Raw genomic sequence first — 19,126 nt, forward strand, 5'->3', positions numbered from 1 at the left:
ACTGTCCCCCTAAAGCAATATTTTTAAGAGTGAACTCATAATCAGCCCTTTCAAACCAGCTCCTTTTCTAGTAAACCTGGACACCTCCTTTCCAAACCCTCCCCACCAATCCACCAAATGCCCTGCTAAACAGATGTCCAAGTTGTCCAGTTGGCCTCCCAGGTGAGCTCTTGGCATCCACTCCAGACCCCATGGAGAACCTCTGCCATGTAAAAGCCAACTGTATTTAATTCCAGTTAGGATAAATGCTATCAAATAAAAGCACAGGATGTATGGGAACATAGTGTAGAAGACGAGTAAGCCTGGAACGTCCTCACAAGCTATCCATCGTTCTCTGGATAAAGTCCAAATTCCCTAGCCTGGTCTGCACAGCTCTGCATTATCTGGTCACATCTAATAGACTGGCCATGTCTCTCCTCATGCTGCTCTTCCTCCCACCCAATCCCCCTTAGCTTCCCTTGCTTACTTTTAGTTTCTCAAATATATGAACACCTTCCTTGCCTCAGGACCTTTGCACATCCCACCCCTGTTGCCTGGAACTCTTTCCCTTGCCTTCTTCACCTCTTACCGAACTTTCAGGTTTTAAATATTCTCCAGGGTGCCTGGCTGGCTCAGCTGGTTAAACAACTGCCTTCAGCCGAAGTCATGATCCAGGAGTACCAGGATCGAGTCCCACATCGGGCTCCCAGCTCCATGGGGGGTCTGCTTCTCCCTCTGACCGTCTCCCCGCTCAAGGCCTCTCTCTCTCTCAAATAAATAAATACAATCTTTAAAAAAAAAAAAATCATTCTCCAGGGAAAGCATCACTGGTGGGGTGCCTCCTTTTCAGTGCTCCCAAATCAACTTGTACTTTGCCTCCATAGTAGTGGCCATTTTGTTATTTGATAAGTATTTGTGAGTTCAGTATTTGCCTCTACCACTAGACCGTGGCCTCCATGAAGATGGGGTCCGTATCTGTCCAGTGCACTGCTGTATCCCCAGAGCCCAGCACTAGCAGCCACATGGCAGGTGCCGAGTCGATAACAGATGAATAACCTGAGAATAAGGAAGGTTGGTTAAGAGCTCACCGGGAGGATGCTGGCCTGTGATGGTCTCCAGAGTTGAGAAGAGCAAGCCACATGGCAGGGACGGATCTGGCAGCTGACCTTCTGGTAAAGTGTAGAAAAGAGCATGAGCTTGGTTCAAAGTGGTAGCCAGCAGCTCCACTAATGAGCAAATCTGGGCCTTGATGCCGGCACCTACAAGAAGAAACCATCCTTCTGTAAACGGTTTTCTTTAGTAAAGTGAGAAACAGAGAACATTCTAGGTGCTTCAGTCTCCCCTCGGCTCCCCCTTCTCCATTCCCTTGTTTAAGGACTTTATTTTGGAAAGAAGCCAAACCCACCATGTTGTGGCTGGTTTAGAAGTTTCTGAATAGCTGTCTTTCTGGCCAACAGGAAGTCTGTTAGGGCTTGGCGAGGAGAACTCTCTTCTAAGAGCATTATGGAGCACAGGGCCTCAGCCACAGCTTGGTCAGACACGGCTTGGCATTTGAGCAGCATCTTACTTTCATGCAGAATAGTTGACCTAGGAAGATGAGGAAAGAGAGCAACAGGGAATTTTTTACATCTTGGGAAGAAGGACCTTGGTATATGAGGATAGAAGACACGTTCCGTAAACCGGTAGTGGTGAAGTATGGCCGTCCCTAGAGCAGATCTTTTCGCTGGATCCACGTACCGGAAGTGGCTGGCTGCCGCGACCTGCCGGATGAGTATGGGGAATCGTGAGAGGACAGGGCTGAATCGGGAACCAGAGGAATCCAGCTGGAGCAGGTTGTGAAGGTGGCAGCAGAGCAGGTAGAGCTGTGTGGCGTGGAGATACTGGGAGGCCTCCATTGAGCTCCAGATCTTCTCAGGAATTTCTAAGAGTAGCTTGATCTGGGCAGCCATGCTGTAGAACTTCTCCTGCGAAGGCTGCTGGGGCTACAGGGGAAGGCACAGCACAAAGGCAGAACACACAAGTGCAAGGTCAGCGTCTGGCAGGCTTGTGGAGAAATGTGGGGGTACTGTAGGGTACAAAGCTTTATGCCCGAGTCCATGCCACTTGGTAAAGGTCTCAAAGTTAGGTGTTGAGGAATGACTCAAGTCAGGAGCGGTGTATAGCCCACCCAACCCTCCCAGCTGGGTGCACCTGGGCTCAGTCCCATGGAGACACAAACTTAATTTGGTCATCTCAGCCTGGTTATCCCTGACAGCATGGAGCCCTACAGACCACCACTCAAGTGAGCTTTCTCCTTCTTTCTTCTGACGTTCAGCCTCCCTACACTTGCTCCTGCTTCTTTGAGTGTGTGAAGGACTCCTTTGTTACTCATCCGTCAGATCTTCATCCGTGTAGTGCTCAGGCCTCTCCCGGTCTCAGTCTGCCTTACTCCAGGACTCCTACCCTAGAGCATCACCTCTTAGCAGAACACCACACCCACCTCTTTTTTAGACCTCACCACTCCCAAGTCCCACTGGCGCCTTTCCTATTGCTGCCCTGCTAAGTTTCTCTGCCATTCCATAATCGGTATGTTCAAAGCTAAATTCATTTCCCTACCAAAATTTTAGTCATCTGCCTTCCATATATATCTTAGCATACCTAAGCACTCCACTCCCAAGTTCCCAGGAGATTCATATCCTTCCAATGGTTCTGATTTGAAGACATCAGGAGGGGGAAGAAGGGTACTATAGGTGTCTAGTGAGTCGAGGCCAGAGTTGCTTATAAACATCATAGAATGCACACAACCGTCTACAACAAAGTGATCTAGCCCCAAATGTCAAAAGCACCAGGACTGAGAACTCCTGCTTTAATCAAACTGATTACCTGCTCTTATCTTTTCATACTCCAGACCTACATTCCAAATCTCATCTGTCATGAAGGCCCTCCTTACCGAGAAGGACTCAAGCCTGAAGTGACTTCCTTCAGAAATCTCATGGTAAATTACGTTAATTATTTTCTGATCAATCACCCATTATCCTAAAATGCTTTCTACTGTTTCTCTGAATTATTCAGTTTTCTCATCAACTTTCCATGCATTTAATCCCTCGACTAGATTGTAAGCTCCTTCAGAGCAGGAATTAGAGGGCTTCTGTTTCTTTGTGCCTGGACACACAGAAGGCACTCAAATTTTTGTGGGTCTGAGAATAACTCAGATATAACAACTATAAAAAATAAATACATTTCTAAAGTCAGGCACAGTACCAGTTAGCTTTCTAATAAACCATGAATCAATCTTCAGCTATAGGAAAGGCTGGCCACCCAGGAGGAGGCAGGTATAAATGCACAGCTTAGAGAGGAGAGGGATGAAGTCTCTCATTTCAAAGGTTGTGTTGTGTGAGCCCTGCCCACTGACCCAGATTCTTCTAAAACACAGTCGTATTAAAAAGTTCCGAGAGGGAGAAGTTCTAAGTTGTATTTTGGAAGTTCTTCCATGTCCTATAGGGTTCTTCCCCTATAAGGGGTCGTTAACAAACTCCCGGTTTATCTTTCTGACCCTCCCTACCGGTTCACTTAGTCATTCCGAAATCGATATTCCCTAGGAATGCAAAATGCTGTTCCAGTATTAGGATGCACTTAGGGCTGAATCGTTCCACGCATGCCAGGTCTAATCATTAGCGTTTGAAGGAAAAACAAAAAACAAAAAACAAAAAACACCCCACTTAGGATAACTTGATTAGAATAACTTTAGTTCCCTAAAAGGAAAATGTTCCACTGTTGGAAGAAGGGCGCTTGCCGGCTGGTCCAGTCATTCAACGACTCCACCAAAGGTAGAATAGCTCTTTGGGTTTGGGGAGCTTGCTCTCGGGAGTGAGGTGGGGGAGAGCCTGGGATGAGAAATGAACCATAGGGGCGCCTGGGTGGCTCAGTGGGTTAAGCCGCTGCCTTCGGCTCAGGTCATGATCCCAGGGTCCTGGGATCGAGTCCCGCATCGGGCTCTCTGCTCAGCAGGGAGCCTGCTTCCCCCTCTCTCTCTACTTGTAATCTCTGTCTGTCAAACAAACAAAATCTTTAAAAAAAAAAAAAAAAAAAGAGAAATGAACCATATGAGGGGAAGGTGGCAACATAAGGGAGAAACAGGTTGTGAGCATGTCGGGAAACGTTACGCAGGGAATGAGCTGGTCTAGCGAGAGACCCCTGGCGTTGTCCTCGAAGGCTGGGAGAGCCCAGCGAAGCCGCGAGACAGGCGAGGGAATCAGGGCCCGGAAGTCAGGAAGGCTCCGAAGGGAGCTGCTGAATGAGCCGGGCCCGCAGACGGCCAAAGGACCGCCGGCGTTCTCCCCGGAGGAAGGGAGTCTAGAAATTCGCAGCAGCCTCTTCCCCAAGGCAGGTGAGGCTCGCGCGGGGGCGGGGACGGGGACTGACCGGCGGCCGCGGGAGGGCGGGAGGCGGGTCCCCAGGGGGGTGCGGGACCGGGGTGCGGGGCCCGGCGTGAGGGGCTGACCTGCGGCTCCTCTTCTGGGGGCCGGGAGACGGCCGAGCCAGCCTGGCGGAGACGGGCGCAGTACTGGTCGGTGGCCTTCACGGCGTCCACCAGACCCTCGGCGCAGCGGCGCATCTGGCCGATGGTGTCGGCCGCCTCGATCAGGTCGCGGTACCGCTCGCCCACCATTTGCCGCAGCTCCTCTTTCTTGTGCTCGATCTCGGCCCGCACCTGGCGCTCCAACCCTCGGATTTCCTCCGCTCCATGTGTCTCGAAAAGCGCCGCGGGGTCGCGCAGATCCAGCCGCTTCAACGCGGGAGAAGCGACCGCGGCCGCCATGGTGGACCCGTCAGCGTCCTGACGGGTCACTTCCGCCCGGAGGCCCGCCCGGCGGCCATTTTGGGTGCGGGCGGAAGCGCTTCCGCCCCACTGCGGGCCTTGCCCGTTCGGAGCTCATCCGGGCGGCAGAGGGGCGGGGCCGGGGTGAGACGGGCGGTGGTTTTGTTGTTTTTTGGCGCAGGCGCGGGAGCGGGCCGTTGGTCTGCGCGCGCGCTGTGGCGGGGATCCAAACTCCCGCCCCGGGGTTGGTGACGCCGGGGGCAGGTGACGCCGGGGGCAGGTGCCGCCCGGCCGCGTCCTAACTCTGCGTCCGCGGTCCGACGGCGCCGCCTGCTCGGGACGCGGAGAGCCACAGCCTCCCGAAGGCCCGGCACAGCCCGACGCCTCGGCTCGCCGCAGCGCCTCCTGGCACCGGGCGTGCGGCCTTCCGTGGCGTCGTTGTCATCGCTCTCTGGGCCCCTGACCGAATGCAGTGCCGGGTGGGGCTGGGGGCCGTTCGGGTTCATCGGCGACTTCGCAGTTCCGGATCGCCTCTTCCCGAAGGCCCGCGTCCGCTCGCTTTGCTTCGGTTTTTCTTTGATGTCCATCATTTGGGGGCTTTCGTTTCACCACTAAGGATGCTCAGGCTCCCGCGTGGGGCGGAGGGTGGTGGGCCCAGAGGAGGGGGCTGAGAGCGCCTGGGGGTGCGCGGCGGGGAGCGGGGCCTTACTCTTCTAGGTACTTCCAAGACCCCTCGTTTTAAAAAACAAAAAAAACAAAACCCATTTATTATGGAAGACCTCATACGCTAACCTGGAGAGCATGGTGTCCTGTGCCAACCCGCCAGGTTTACCGCTACCTCATGGTCAGCCTTCTCTTGTGTCCACCCTCCACCTGTTTCTTTGAGGGAGATCCCGAACAGCAGATTTCAATTTGTAAATCAAGCCGTTCATTTAAACCTCACGACGTCCTGCGACGTAGGGAATATCCTCATTTTACAGCTGGATAACCTGGCTCCCCAAGACACTAAAGGGTTTACTCAGTGTAATTGTCAAAGCCTGTACACGAAGTTAACTGAGTTGGTATACACATCAGCCTTACAAAGTAGGTAGGGATATTTCCATTCCATGCAAAAACCCAGAGAAGCTTATTTGCCCACCTGAGTTGCTTAGCTAATAAGGAATGGGATCTCCCTGGGATTTTTAAATTCCTGGCATGTGATTTTTCTGCTTTGTCACACAACCTCCCACAGACTCAAAACACGCCATGGTGCTAGGTCTGCAATTTGCTGTCACATCAGTCTCGTTCTGTAGGGGACGTTTTGTTGATGCTCTCTGCCCAGCATCTGTGAAATGTCTTTTCTGTATTTGGGGAAATCACCTCTGTGGGGCGAGATCTTTTCCAGGGACCCCTTACAGCTATGATGCAAGTCTGTGGGCCCGGGATTGGCTAATCAGACAACAGCTTGGGGCTTTAGACGGAGGCGGCAGCAGGGACATTGAATCCAGCAGGAACTCCGAGCTGCTGGTGGCAGCCGTCGGTGGCCACAGTGAGGCCCCCTCATCAGAACTGATGGCCCAGTGCTATGCTTTGATTGGGTTCTGACTGTTTCCACTTCCCTTTGTTCCCATCTCTTGAGCCTGGTTCTCCAGCTTTCCCGGAGACTGCACGAGCTGCCCAGGTCTTACTGACACCTTTCATTTCTTTGAAGATCAAAATCAGTCTGGTTGGTTGCCCTAGAGTCCCTAACTGACAACACCCTTCCGAGTTTCCAGCTCCGGAAGAGTTTGGCTGATGCCTGTCTAACAGCAAGAGGGAGGCCTGTTGAGGCCTCAGTTTTGGTGGGGGACTTGGGAGAGGGTATGAGAGGACTTGCGCTGTGCACTCACCTATCATCTCAGGTAGAGGAAAGGCCAGCTCTCGGCAGGCATCTTCACTGCGGGCTTATGGTCCTCTGCTTCCCCAGCCAAGTTCTGGCTGCCCTGAAGATGTCGCTGTTGTTCTTCTGCGTGCAGAACTGAGTGCCTTCCAGAGGCTGTTGCCAAAACTTCTTGCCCTGGAAGCCGGACACTGGAGGTACGGTGTCCATGACTTTGTCTTCTTTTCCTTTCCCTCCTGCATCAAGGTTCCACGTCCCCTTCCTCTTCTGTGGCTTTTTTGTTTGTTTGTTTTTGGTTTGGTTTGGTTTGGTTTGGCTTTTTGCTGTCTGGCGCTCTCCAAACCAGGATGAGGGTCAAGAGCTTCCGCAGCCGGACAAGGAAGGTGCTGGGGACTGAGTGGCAGAGAGGAGAAACTAGTCTTTTTGTTTTTCTCAAGGGGTACGTGAGCAAAGGGCACTTACGAGTTTTATCGCCATCATTTTGTTTTGGTTTATGGCGGAGTGTGTGCCGCGCCTTTCGCGTGCAGGGAAGGGAGGATGTCTTGGTGTCATTTTCTTTTTTGTACCTTAAATCTTTAAGGGGTAAAAGACATCCAGTGTTTACATTTAAGAGATTATGTTTAGATCATCCTGGGCTTCTGAATTGAAACCCAGGCATTCTGCCAATTATAATAGTTGTTATTTTGAGCCCCATCTGGACACTTCGCATATGTTACCTTTAATCCTAATAATAATCCTACATCGTAGGTGGTCTCATGCTTGTTTGCTAGATAAAGCCAGGTTCAGCAGAACCAAGTCACCTGCCCGAGATTACACAGCTAGTCAGCAGCCAAGCCTGTCTACACATCCCGGTCAGCCTGACTCTAAAGTCCTTGATCTTTCTTGTGTCACATTATTATCTTCAAAGAAAATTTCAGAACATCAAGAGACAGATGGGCCAAACAATTCTGAGCAACATTCAGATGGTGCCTACGCTTTTTGCTACCTTCTGCAGTTGTCTCAGCAGTTTCGGACCAGAGCTGGAGAGTGGTTTGGGGTCATGTGGCACCTGCCACTGTGGCCAGGCCTGGCCACCCAGAGCCTGTGTCCTGGAGGACTCGCTTTCTTTTTCTTTCTTTTTTTTTTTTTTTTTTTTTTTTTAATATTTTATTTGTTTATTTAACAGACAGAGATCACAAGTAGGCAGAGAGGCAGGCAGAGATGGTGGGGGAGAAGTAAGCTTCCTGCTGAGCAGAGAGCCCTATGTGGGGCTCCATCCCAGGACCCTGGGATCATGACCTGAGCTGAGGTCATGAGGCAGAGGCTTAACCCACTGAGCCACCCAGGCGCCCCTAGGGCTCGCTTTCAAAACTGGGAATTTGTCCTGACATGTTTGCTGTCTCTGAGCCGACTGGCATTGTGGTTTCATTCAGACTGTTGGGGGGACACGTTTGTCCTTACTTTTTAATAGGAATACTGAAAGCAAGGCAGCGTAATGCCTGAAATAGAAGGGTTCTAAACTGGTCTTTGCAGAGACCACAAGTTCACCTTCCCTTATGCAATATGCGGTCTAGCATCTGGGAAAGGGTCCCGGAGACCTTGGATCCTAGGCTGAGTCAATAAATATTTGCGTGATGAGTGACTAGGGTCATGAATACATGTCACAGAATCACAGGGTACCGGTCCCAAGGCTGCATTGGGAAAAGAGAAAGGATTCTCTGCCGTCAATTACTTAATAGTCAAAGTACCAAAGGCAATAAGACATTCTCACCATATCAGCCTTCTCACGTGCTTATTTCAGTCTCTCTCCTTTGACAAATGGTGGCCGCAAGTCAGACAGGTCCATGTTCCGTCTGAAGAGCAAACCCGCAGAAGACTACCCCCCGCCCACCAGCCCGGACCCCCTACCATGATGTCAGAGGGAGGGCCATCCCCTCACAGAGTCGCGATGTGAAGAGCGCCGGGCACACCCAGAGGAGAGAGAACGAGCAGAAGCAGCAAGCTTACCTGGGAACCTTAAAAATAGGTTCCCCTCTGGCTGCCCTAGAAGAGACAGAAAAGGCGAGAGAAAAAAAGAAAAGGAGAGGCAGCGTCAACAGATGAACAGGGAGGGGAGGAAAGATAGGGAATTTGATGCTGCAAAGGCAGCCCTTGTTGGTAAAAGGAATGCCAGGGGCCGGCCAGACCGAAGGTCGATGGGATTCCGACGCTGGGTGTTCCCTCTGGGCCGGGATGCCAGTGGGATGGAGCCTAACGCAGTCATCTTGATGTCTCATCTTTAGATGTGTGCACCAGCTGTGTCTGCGGGGCTGACGAAGAGGTGGTTATCTGACTTAACTCTTTGCAGATTCCTGACGCTCTGCCTTGGACAAATAGCCAGGCAGGCCTCCCCCACGATGAAAGGAGCCTGAACGTCCGGGCTGCACACCTTCTCAATACCTTAACTAGGGGGGAAAAGGGGTGGCGGAAAGGTGTTGCAGAGTTCCGGCTGCACACGTGACGTCCTTAATCAGTGTGGGATTGAATGCGTACGGTGTTCACTAGCTCTGCGCTAGGTGCCGTGGAGAACACAAAAGACATTTGATGAGCAGTGGGTGCCTCTGTAACAGGCTCAGACTTCACGTCCTGTACGTTGTCTTTTCCTTTCCCTGCTGTTCCACCCTCGCTGCTGAGCCTTTCTGTAGGGAAAAAATCCAAGTCATCAGACACGGATGTCCTCATGTGAAACCCGCCGCCTCTGTCAGCCTGCTGGTGTAGGTAGTTAGATTCTCTGTGGGCTCTCTTGTTAGAGCAGTGTTCCTGCTCCCTTGACCTCTCCACTTGACCTCTGGATCTCACTCCCCACCTCTCAGAGGCTTCACTTCCTTCCCTCCACAGTCCGGTTTTCTCCCACTCGGCCGGATCATTCCCATCACAGGCATGCCCCGCTTTTCAAAAGGTCATGTTAGGTGCCTTTGCTTTGAAGAAAGACCTCTGTTGGTACCTGTTTTCTCTAGCCAAAAGAAAGAGGATTTCACTTTTACGAACAACAGGCAAAAAGCGCAAACAGTATCCAGCGTCGGTTTTGCAGAAGCCCGGAGAGCACTCAGAAAAGGCTAAGAGAGGTGATTTTTGGGGGCGTGAGAGCATTTTTTTTTTTTCATTTTCCCCGTATGAATTAATGGTAATTGCTTCTTTGAGCCAGTCAGGCTACAGAAAGGTTCTGTAGGAACGCTCAGTTTTCAAATGGTGGGTAAAACCTGGATCTTTAAAATATTCTCTGGTAGCTCCCACGTTACAGACATGCTCTGTTGTCTGCGTGCCTCCTGTCTGCCCCTGCCCATCTCTCCTCTCTGCATGAGGACAGGTTGTCTCCAGGCCCCTCTAATTCTCTTCTTCAGCTGCCCCCATCCGGGCTTCTCACATCCCCAGCCCGTCCAGTAAAAGCAAGGAAGGCCATCTTGCCAGCTTCGGCTCCATCTCAGCTTCAGCATATCCGACCTGCCCCTGTGGACACTATTTCCTCTGGGCTCCTGAGACATGCCCCACAGCCTTCCCTCCTACCTGGTGAAGCATTTCCCCATTATTTTTTTAGTATATGTGCTGCCGAAGCGAGCACACTTCCCCATTATTTTTGCTGGTTCTTCCCGTGCTTGACTTCTGATGCTGCACAGACCCAGGCTCAACCCTTCTTGGTCTGCGCTCCCTGTCCAGGTGATCCCCTCCTGCCCTGTGGCCCTGTGAGTTAGAGTGTCACTGCAGCAGTGGAAACGGAGAGCAAGGAATGGTGTCTGCAAGGGATGTGTCCATTTGTGACTCCAGCCTGAGCTCCTGCAACACGCCAGGCTCATCTCAAGCTTCATACATCTAAATTAATGACTCTGCCTGCCACCCATCCTGCCCCCTCCCCTGGAGCATCTCCATCTCTGAAAATGGTACCACCCAGTGATTCATGGCTGGAGACCCAGAATCCTCCTCGACCCCTCCCTCTCGCACCCTCCACAGCCCACCCACTTACAAGTCCTACAGGTTCTTTTCCTCCAAAATCGGGGCTGATTAACTTTTGCTAGCAAGAACCAACGTCAGTGGGCTTTGCGCGCTCCACGGTCTCTGTCACCATCCAACAAGGCCACCATAGAGGGAATCAGGACTAGACAGGATGTAAATGAATTTGCATGGCCGTGTTCCAATAACGCTTTGTATACAAAAGCGGGCAGAGGGGCCATCTTTGGTCCTCGGACCATAGCTTGCTGATCCCGGATCTACAATAGATCCCTGTCCTTCCTGTTCATCCACTGTCCATCCTAGCACATCCCCTGCTTCCAACTTCCCATGGTTTCCTGCCCATTGGGGACAGAGGCAAACTACCATCAAAGACCACAAATCCCTGCATGGCCTCACCTGTTCAGCCCTCTACTACCTCACCTAGCTTCCTTCTGTTTCATAAACAAGGTGTCGCTCATTTCTTCACTCTGGCTGTTTCTTTTCTTACCTTTTAAACCATTTTTTAAAAGATTTTTTGTTTATTTATTTGACAGACAGAGATCACAAGTAGGCAGAGAGGCAGGCAGAGAGAGAGGAGGAAGCAGGCTCCCTGCCGAGCAGAGAGCCCCATGTGGGGCTTGATCCCAGGACCCTGGTATCATGACCGGAGGCAAAGGCAAAGGCTTTAACCCACTGAGCCACCCAGGCGCCCTCTTTTCTTACCTTTTAAATTTATTTTAGCTTTTTTCTTAAAGAAAGACTATGGGCAAGGTGGAGGAGGGGCAGACGGAGAGGCAAAGAGAGAATCTCAAGCAGGCTTCACACTTAGCTCGGAGCCTGATGTGGGGCTTGATCTCAGGCTTGACCCAGAGTCGGATGAAGCATCCGACTTCAACGGACTGAAGCATCCAGGCACCCCATCTGGCTGTTTCTTTTACCAGATTGCCACATGGGGGTCGCCGCTTCTGAGAAGCCCATCTGGGTTGCCTCCATCTAAAATAGGAAGAGCTACCATTTATTGGGGGCTCGCTGCATGTCAGCCTCTGTTACAGACTCTGCATATGAACTAAGTACATTATTTCATGCTCACAGTTCGCCAAATTCACAAATTCCTCTGAACTAGGTCCTGTTCTTATTTTTACTTTATCAAGGAGGAAATTGGGGCTGAGGGAGATTATATGATTCACCGCGAGTCTCTTAGGAAGTAGCAGAGCTGAGGTATAAACCAGACTGTCTGGCTCTGGGGCCTGTGTGCCTAACCACCTGTCTTCGCTCTCCATGACCTCCATCAGAGCATTGGTCACTATTGAGGCTTCGTGTTCCCGCATTTGTTGTATTTGTTTCTTTTCTTTCTTTCTTTCTTTCTTTCTTTCTTTCTTTCTTTCTTTTAATATTTTATTTACTTATTTGACAGAGAGAGAGAGAGAGATCACAAATAGGCAGAGAGGCAGGCTGAGAGAGAGGAGGAAGCAGGCTCCCCGCTGAGCAGAAAGTCCGATGCGGGGCTCGGTTCCAGGACCCTGAGACCATGACCTGAGCCGAAGTCAGAGACTTTAACCCCCTGAGCCACTCAGGAGCCCCATGTTGTGTTTGTTTCTTGAGTGTCTCCCTTACAACAAGGGAGGGAGCCTGGGTCTGTCTCTCATCTCGATGAATTCCCAGCTTCCAGAACAGTGTCTCGCAACAAAGTAGACGCTCACTATGCTTTTAGTGCACGGATAATAATTTACCTTTGTAATTGATTGATTTACCAGTATGCTAACAATGCTAATCAGTAAATATTCAAAGTACACCTCACTTTAGAATTCCTATGAAAGAAAAAAAAAAAAAGAAAAAAAAATTACTTGAATTTTGGAAGTGTGAAATGAAGTCACCTTCTGATCAGCCCTGTCCTCTCTCCCCAAAGGAGGTGAATTCTTTGCATTTTTGAAGGTTACTTGTGGAATTAGGAAAAAAAAAAAAATAACCAACCCCCAAACCTTCTGTCCATCTTCACCGTCTTGTTCCCTTATGTTGGTGCTTCGGGGCTGTCTGTGGAGTGAGGTCACACAGGCTGATATCCTGGACAGCGATACTGGGAGTTGGCAGAAGTTCAAGGACAGGTGGTCACGGCCGACCTGGGGGAGTGTCTTCAGCTTGAAGACGCAGATGGGTAAGAGAGGCTGTTGGGTTACACTGCCGCTACCCTCAGCTCACATAGAAGAGATCAGTACCCTCCCAGGGGTACACGGCTGCCCCCTGAGAATATTCGGCTGCGAGGGTACAGTTCGGTGGGATGATGTTTCCCTCCTGGCACACCTGAAGGAGTAGCTTGGGAAGAAGCAGTTTCTAGTCTGCCTTTCCTTGGGATGAGCCACTGGCAGGACTGTGCCCTGTCTTAGCGTGCCCTCAGCCTAAAACTGTAAGTAGTGGCAGACGTCTACTGAGGACGGGTCCATTTCAGAGCCTGGGACCCAGGGAAAGCAGAGCTCTGTGGAAGCTGCAGGGCCGTAGGAGGAGGAGCTGGGTTTGCAGGAAGCTGTGCTGGGCTCTCCCTCTCCTGGGTTGGGGGTGCGTGTTTGTTGGGTGTTCTGTTTATGTCCTGCCAGGTAAAGAGACACATCAACCCTCCTTGGCCCAATGCTGGATGATAGAAGACTCTGGATCTTTAGATCCAAGAAAATGTGAAGTTGGGGTGTTTTGTACATATGGTTGGGGAGCACATGCAACTGGTTAAAATGTGCTGAAGAGCCAGGTTGGTTTTTTCATGGGCTTTTGGTGTAGATGGGAGTAGAGGAAGAGTATCCTACTCAACCTTGACACTTGCGAAGTTGTGTGCATAGGAAACGATACCTTCCAAAGGGAGATCATAAAATTGTATTCAGAAGCGTGAGTGCCCCAAGCGGAGTAGGGAGCAGAGTTGGGAGCGGACCAGCCGGAATATTCTGTGGGTGGCACTCAAACCCTGGACCCCTTTTGCACCATCTGATGATGATTTTCTGAAAATCCCATTTATCCTCTGGGAATTCGAGAGTGCTGCTGACACTGGAAGGCCCCCGCCGGGGCCCCTCCGCTTCACCCCTACCTAAGGCAGCAGGGTCCCTGAACTCCCTCCAGCGATGCTGGTAGAGAGTGGGCGGCTTTGCGAGAGCCGGGGTCCCGACACGGGGGCTGGGCCGTTCGTGGGAGTGCTGGTGACGGTCCACATGGCTCCTCCTTGCCACCCTGCCTGTGCTCTGGGCCTCTCCCTGCTGGGTGCCCCAAGGCGGGCCTCTGTGTCCGGCCTCCCTTGGCTCTCTTCCCCTCCAGCTCGGGTCGAGCTGTGGAAGGAGATCAGAGGGTCCTCACGGACTCCGGCCCCGGCCGAGTGGCTTTACAGACACAGCCTGTGTAGACGCGCACCCTCTCTGGGGCTGCCGATCTCTCTGGGCCCAGGTGACATCATCCACTCGCTCGTCCCTCCAGCTGGAGGGCTGGTAAAGTTTTCCACCTGTCTGCGGCGTCCAGGAGCCTCATCCTTCTCTTGCTGCTGCCCTGACGCCCACCCACACCTCTGCACACAGCACCTTCATTACATTCATTTTAGTTAACCCCCTTGGAGTGTGCCATCTGTTTCCAGCTGGACCCGAAAGCGATACAGATGGTTACAGACCTGGGATTAGCGGCACGAGCCTCGCCTTCTGGCTAGCACCAGGCCGACCATGGTCTCACACCGGAGGAAACACCAGGAACAAACTCAGCAGTTTCCAACATGTCACGAATTGCTAAGTTTCCAGAATGTTTGGGGAAGAGGAGGCTCTGTTTGTTTGGGGCAGGCGGGGGGAGTTATATCCCCGGCCCATTCTGGAGGAGACAGAAGTTTAGTTAGGCTTGGCGGGGGAGGAAAGCCCCTTCTCCAGAAGGGATCACCCCGTGTAGATAGAAAATGTGGACACCTTCTCGGCAGACACACAATGCATTTACTTTTCGGCCCTGGCCCAGCTTTCATCTTGCATCCCGTGGCTGGTGCTGTCCATGCCAGCTGAACTCTCCACTCATGGCAGGAGTGAGAGCCGTAGTTTAATATTAGCTAATTTGGAAAATGGTTCGTTGTTTAACAACCAAAAAGTTTCTGGTCCTTTTTTTTTTTTTTGCTGTGATTGAAGGTGAGGGAAACCTAATATTTTCTAGGTACCTCTGTGTGCCTGATAATGCGACAAATTCTATAAAATATTTTATTTCACCCGGACTCTTACACAACTCCGTGAGGTTCGTGATGTTAGCCCTGTTTTGCAGACGGGGAAGCATGGGCTGGGGAAGGTCAGGCACAGTTCATGGGTAGGAGGGTGATGTGGCAGAGCGGTTCAGAGCGCGGGCTTGGGTTAGGGACGCAAGTTCGCCATGCCTCGGTTGCCTCGTCTGCCGAGCGGGCATCGGCTCCTGGGGGAACTGAGTAAGATGACGCCTGTCAAGTGCCCAGCACGGAGACTGGTCCACCGTGAGCACTCCAAAAGTCAGCTCACTTTCTTTTCTGAGATCGGTAGCTAAGACCCTGTTTTTCAGCAGCTAGAAATTTTGTTGTGATTTTGAGTGAATGAAAAGAAGATGAGAAGGTGATAAAAAGTTCTTTTCCTTAACCTAATTTTAAAACACTTGAGATTTCCCTGGCCTCACTTTTGCCATCAGCTGGATGGGGCACATCCTCAGGGCACACTGAGGGCACCCCCTTCACCGCGCGCTTTACCGTGACCTGGCCATGCTCTTCCAGCTCGGCTCCAGAATCTGGAAGCCATCACGTTGGCTCCTTAAGGATCAGTCTATGCACCAAATAGGACTCAGCAGTGGTTGTCTATCTCAAAATCTTGTTTTTCTTTTGCTTCCAAATGATTGCTAAGACATGTAGAAAATGTCTTATAGGCTTTTCATGGAGCTTAGAGTTAAAAAAAAAAAATCCTAAGGTTTCCAGTTTCAACGTTTTGGGAAACCTGGAAAGTGTGGGTTATCTCATGACCTAGGACTGTGGCCCATTTTCCTGAATGCGTAGAGTCTTTTTCCGAGGTAGATGGGAGCAGAGGTGAGCTCACACAGGTAGACTAATAATGAGTAAACTTCTGCCCGAGTCCCTTCGGTGGAGAGTATGATATCGTGGGAAGGTAGTTTATAGAGCAGTACACTTGCAAATAATAATAATAATAAAAAAAGCGAAGTCACTAAAAAGCAATGTTTGCTTCTTGCTTTCTAGCGTACACAGTCGATTATAACAGCAAAGATAGAGGCCAGTTTATCTGACATACAGAGAAACGTACGCCACTCACAGAGCTAGTTAGAGCTTCTTGGAAGGCAAAGGCAGTTTCAGCAATCTCATCTCAACACTGGACATGCAGGAATGTCACATTAAGAAGAACCACCACATTCACAATACCACAGGAGTAATAAAAATAGTTTGCTTGCCTACCTATTCCTGACAGGGTAAAACTATTACTTCCACGCATTGACACAGTTTTTGCAATAGGGATTGCTAAATGCTTTTTTGGATGTTCCCTGGTTTTCTTGTGTCCAGAGCATGGAAGGAGAAAGAAACCTCCGTAAAGCCTTCACAGATGTGGTAGGAGGGCCCCGGAGGGGCTCGGATTGATTCTGTGACCTCCCCTACCTTCAGGAAGCGGGATGACGGCCACAATGTCAGCCCTGCTCAGACAGCGAGGAAGGGGGGAGATGCAGCGTGCGTGCCCGTGGAGGACGAGCTTTCAGTCTCCCATGAGAATGACTGAGGGACTGTTTGGAAAAACCCACCATCGTTTCCTGGGAGTGACAGCCAGGCTGTGATGGGTAGACAAGGGAACACGGGAAGATTCCATCCACGGCAGACTGTCGGCGGGCACGCTGTCAGAGCCAACTCCGTACTCTGTTCTTTCTAATTGACGTGATTCTCAGGCTGTTGGAAAGTGAAATGGAGATCCCCCCCCCGGAAAAAAGGCTTCCTACTCACTCTGGAGAGTCGCGTGGTCATCGGGTAGGAGGCTGTTCATTTGCGGCCGGGCTGGCTGGTCCCCTCCTCTGCACAGACGGGGAAGCGGCCTCCATTAGCGGGTGGTTCTAATCGGGACTGGTCTCTCCTGGTCAGCTGTGTAGCAGACAGCTTCTGTCCGAGGCCGGGACCAAAAGCCAGGAGGGACGGGGACAGGAAAGAGGCCCAGGTCGGCGTCATCCCCTCGTAAGATGAAATGCCCCCACTGACTATTTCCCTCAAAAGCACTCCTCACATTCTCATTTTATGAAAACTAAGGGGTGCCCTTCTGTTGTTTAAAGGCGGGCATCGTGGATGTGTCAAGAGAAGGTATTTTTAAAATTTCAATGTAGGCATATATTTCAATAAACATGAGAGAACACTGACTTGGAAGACAGATGGAGGAAACGGCTGAAGGACCTGAACTCTGATGGGCTATTTTTACAGGGTCAGACTCCCCGTCTCCTTCGCTGACACTCCCCAAGTCCCTTGGGACCTCAGCTGACTTGGCGTTCTGGAAGGCGAAGCCCACCCCCGACATTTAGGTTCGCTGGGGACTCAGTCCGCCTGCCACTTCAGTGCCTTGCGTTGGTGCTTCTCCAGCAATCAGGGTTGACCTCACTGGTCCTGGAGGCAGTGAAGGAAGCCATGAAATCCCAGATCTTCTAAAAACCCATTTCCACGCTAACTCAATAGCCCAGAACCACGTTGCTGATAGCAGACCAGATTTTGCCTCTATTCCGTTGGACTAGAAGTGTTCGGTTTAAGGTTGAGGAGGGATGGGTTTCCTTGGCTGCAAAGACCGCCCGCCCCCAGCAGAGGCCACATACAGCACCGCTGAGGATACGATGCTGCCACCTTCTGCCCACAGGCCCCTTGGAGCAAGGACCATGCAAAAGGTGGCTGTGCGGAGGTGCAGAAGCAAGGAAAAATGAACCACCTGCGGTCTGTTGCCTTCCGGAGCAAGCCTCATAAACACAGCGGTGCTCATCCACCTGGAAGTTAGGAAGAAAGATTCAGGGGACTATTTTAATCTGTTCAGAGGCGTTTAAGCTGCAGCCAAACAGAGTGAGCCTTTATGCAGTCCAAGTCTTTGCTCCCGAAGTGTCGGGATTACAGATGGGCGGCATAGCTGTCTTCTCCATCACATACTGGCAGGTACTCAGAAAGCACCAAAAAGGAGCTGATGTAGATATCCTGAAGCCCAGAAATGCCCTGTAGTGGGACGATGGACAAAGGGAAGACTTCTTTTACGTTGGCGAGCCTCTTTGAGGTACGTTCATGCCTAAGGGAGAGAACCGTGGTTCATTTTCTTGGAGGCCAAGCACCTCCGCTTCCCCCAAAGGGTTCAACTTCAGATTTGCATTAAGAAGCACAGGGGCACAAAGCCGTCCTTATAATCAGAACAGTACGGTAATGGCATAAAAACAGACCCAAAGGTCAGCAGAACAGCACAGAGAAAGCACAGATAGACCCACGTCTATATGGTCAACTAACCTATGACAAAAGAGCCAAGAACAGACAATGAGGAAAGGACAGTCTCTTCAACACATGGTGTTTGGAAAACTGGATGGCCCCATGCAGAAACAAACAAACAAACAAAATTGGACCTCCGTGTTACACCACACACAAAAATCAACTCAAAATGGATTAAAGACATCATACAAGTTCTAGAAGAAAACATAGGCAGTCAGCTCCTTGATGTTGGTCTTGGCATTGATTTTTTAAAAAGATTTTATTTATTTATTTGAGGGGGAGGAAGAGAGAGAGCACAAGAGCAGGGGGAGGGAGAACCAGACTCCCCGCTGAGGAGCCCGATGTGGGGCTTAACCCCAGGACCCTGGGATCATGATTCAAGCTGAAGGCAGACGCTTAATGACTGAGGTACCCAGGCACCTCTTGGCAATGATTTTTTTGGGTTTGTCACCCAAAGCAAAGGCAACAAAAGCAAAAGTCAACAAGTGGAACTACATGAAGCTGAAGATCTGCTGTAAAGGACAAAATGAAACAGCAGCCTACTGACTGGGAGAAAACATCTGCAAATCATATATGGGATAAGGGTTTAGTGTCCAAAATATATGAAGAACTCATACAACTTAACAACAAAAATTTTTTTAAAAGGGCGCCTGGGTGGCTCAGTGGGTTCAAGCCTCTGCCTTCGGCTCAGGTCATGATCTCAGGGTCCTGCATAGGGCTCTCTGCTCAGTGGGAAGCCTGCTTCCCTGCTGCTTACCTGCTTACCCCCCGCCCCACCGCCTGCCTTTCTGCCTACTTGTGATCTCTGTCAAATAAACAAATACAATCTTTAAAAAAAATCTGGTAAAAAGTGGGCAGAGGATCTGAACAGATATTTCTCCAAGGAAGACATACAGAAACCAGCAATACATGGAAAGATGCTCAGTATTACCCATCATCTGGGAAAAGCCAATCAAAACGCCAATGAGAGCTATGACCTCACACCTGTCAGAACAGCTGTTATCCAAAAGACAAGAAAGAAATGTTGGTGAGAATGTGGAGAAAAGAGAACTCTTCTGCCCCGTCGGTAGGAATGTCAATCCGGGGACAGTCCCTTGGAAAACAGTAT

General features: G+C 50.8%; 1 protein-coding gene across 2 annotated transcripts in view; it reads right to left on the bottom strand.

Moving 5' to 3' along the window:
- The window catches only part of COG1 (component of oligomeric golgi complex 1), a 13,304-nt gene extending 8,459 nt beyond the window's left edge, over positions 1-4,845 (bottom strand). Inside the window, exons 1-4 of one of the 2 annotated variants that reach the window (XM_004749058.3) lie at positions 4,460-4,845; positions 1,717-1,961; positions 1,385-1,566; positions 1,068-1,238 (exon numbers count right to left, since the gene is read on the bottom strand). In XM_004749058.3, coding sequence (XP_004749115.1) covers positions 1,068-1,238; positions 1,385-1,566; positions 1,717-1,961; positions 4,460-4,777 — 916 coding nt within the window. In that variant the 5' untranslated portion in view covers positions 4,778-4,845. The remainder of the gene's footprint in view (positions 1-1,067; positions 1,239-1,384; positions 1,567-1,716; positions 1,962-4,459) is intronic. The other variant, XM_013054473.2, reaches the window with a different exon arrangement.
- Between the last annotated feature and the right edge of the window lie 14,281 nt (positions 4,846-19,126).

This window comes from Mustela putorius, unplaced genomic scaffold (assembly GCF_011764305.1).
Source record: "Mustela putorius furo isolate JIRA1106 unplaced genomic scaffold, ASM1176430v1.1 tig00000873_pilon_pilon_pilon, whole genome shotgun sequence".
In the NCBI taxonomy this organism is placed as follows: domain Eukaryota; kingdom Metazoa; phylum Chordata; class Mammalia; order Carnivora; family Mustelidae; genus Mustela; species Mustela putorius.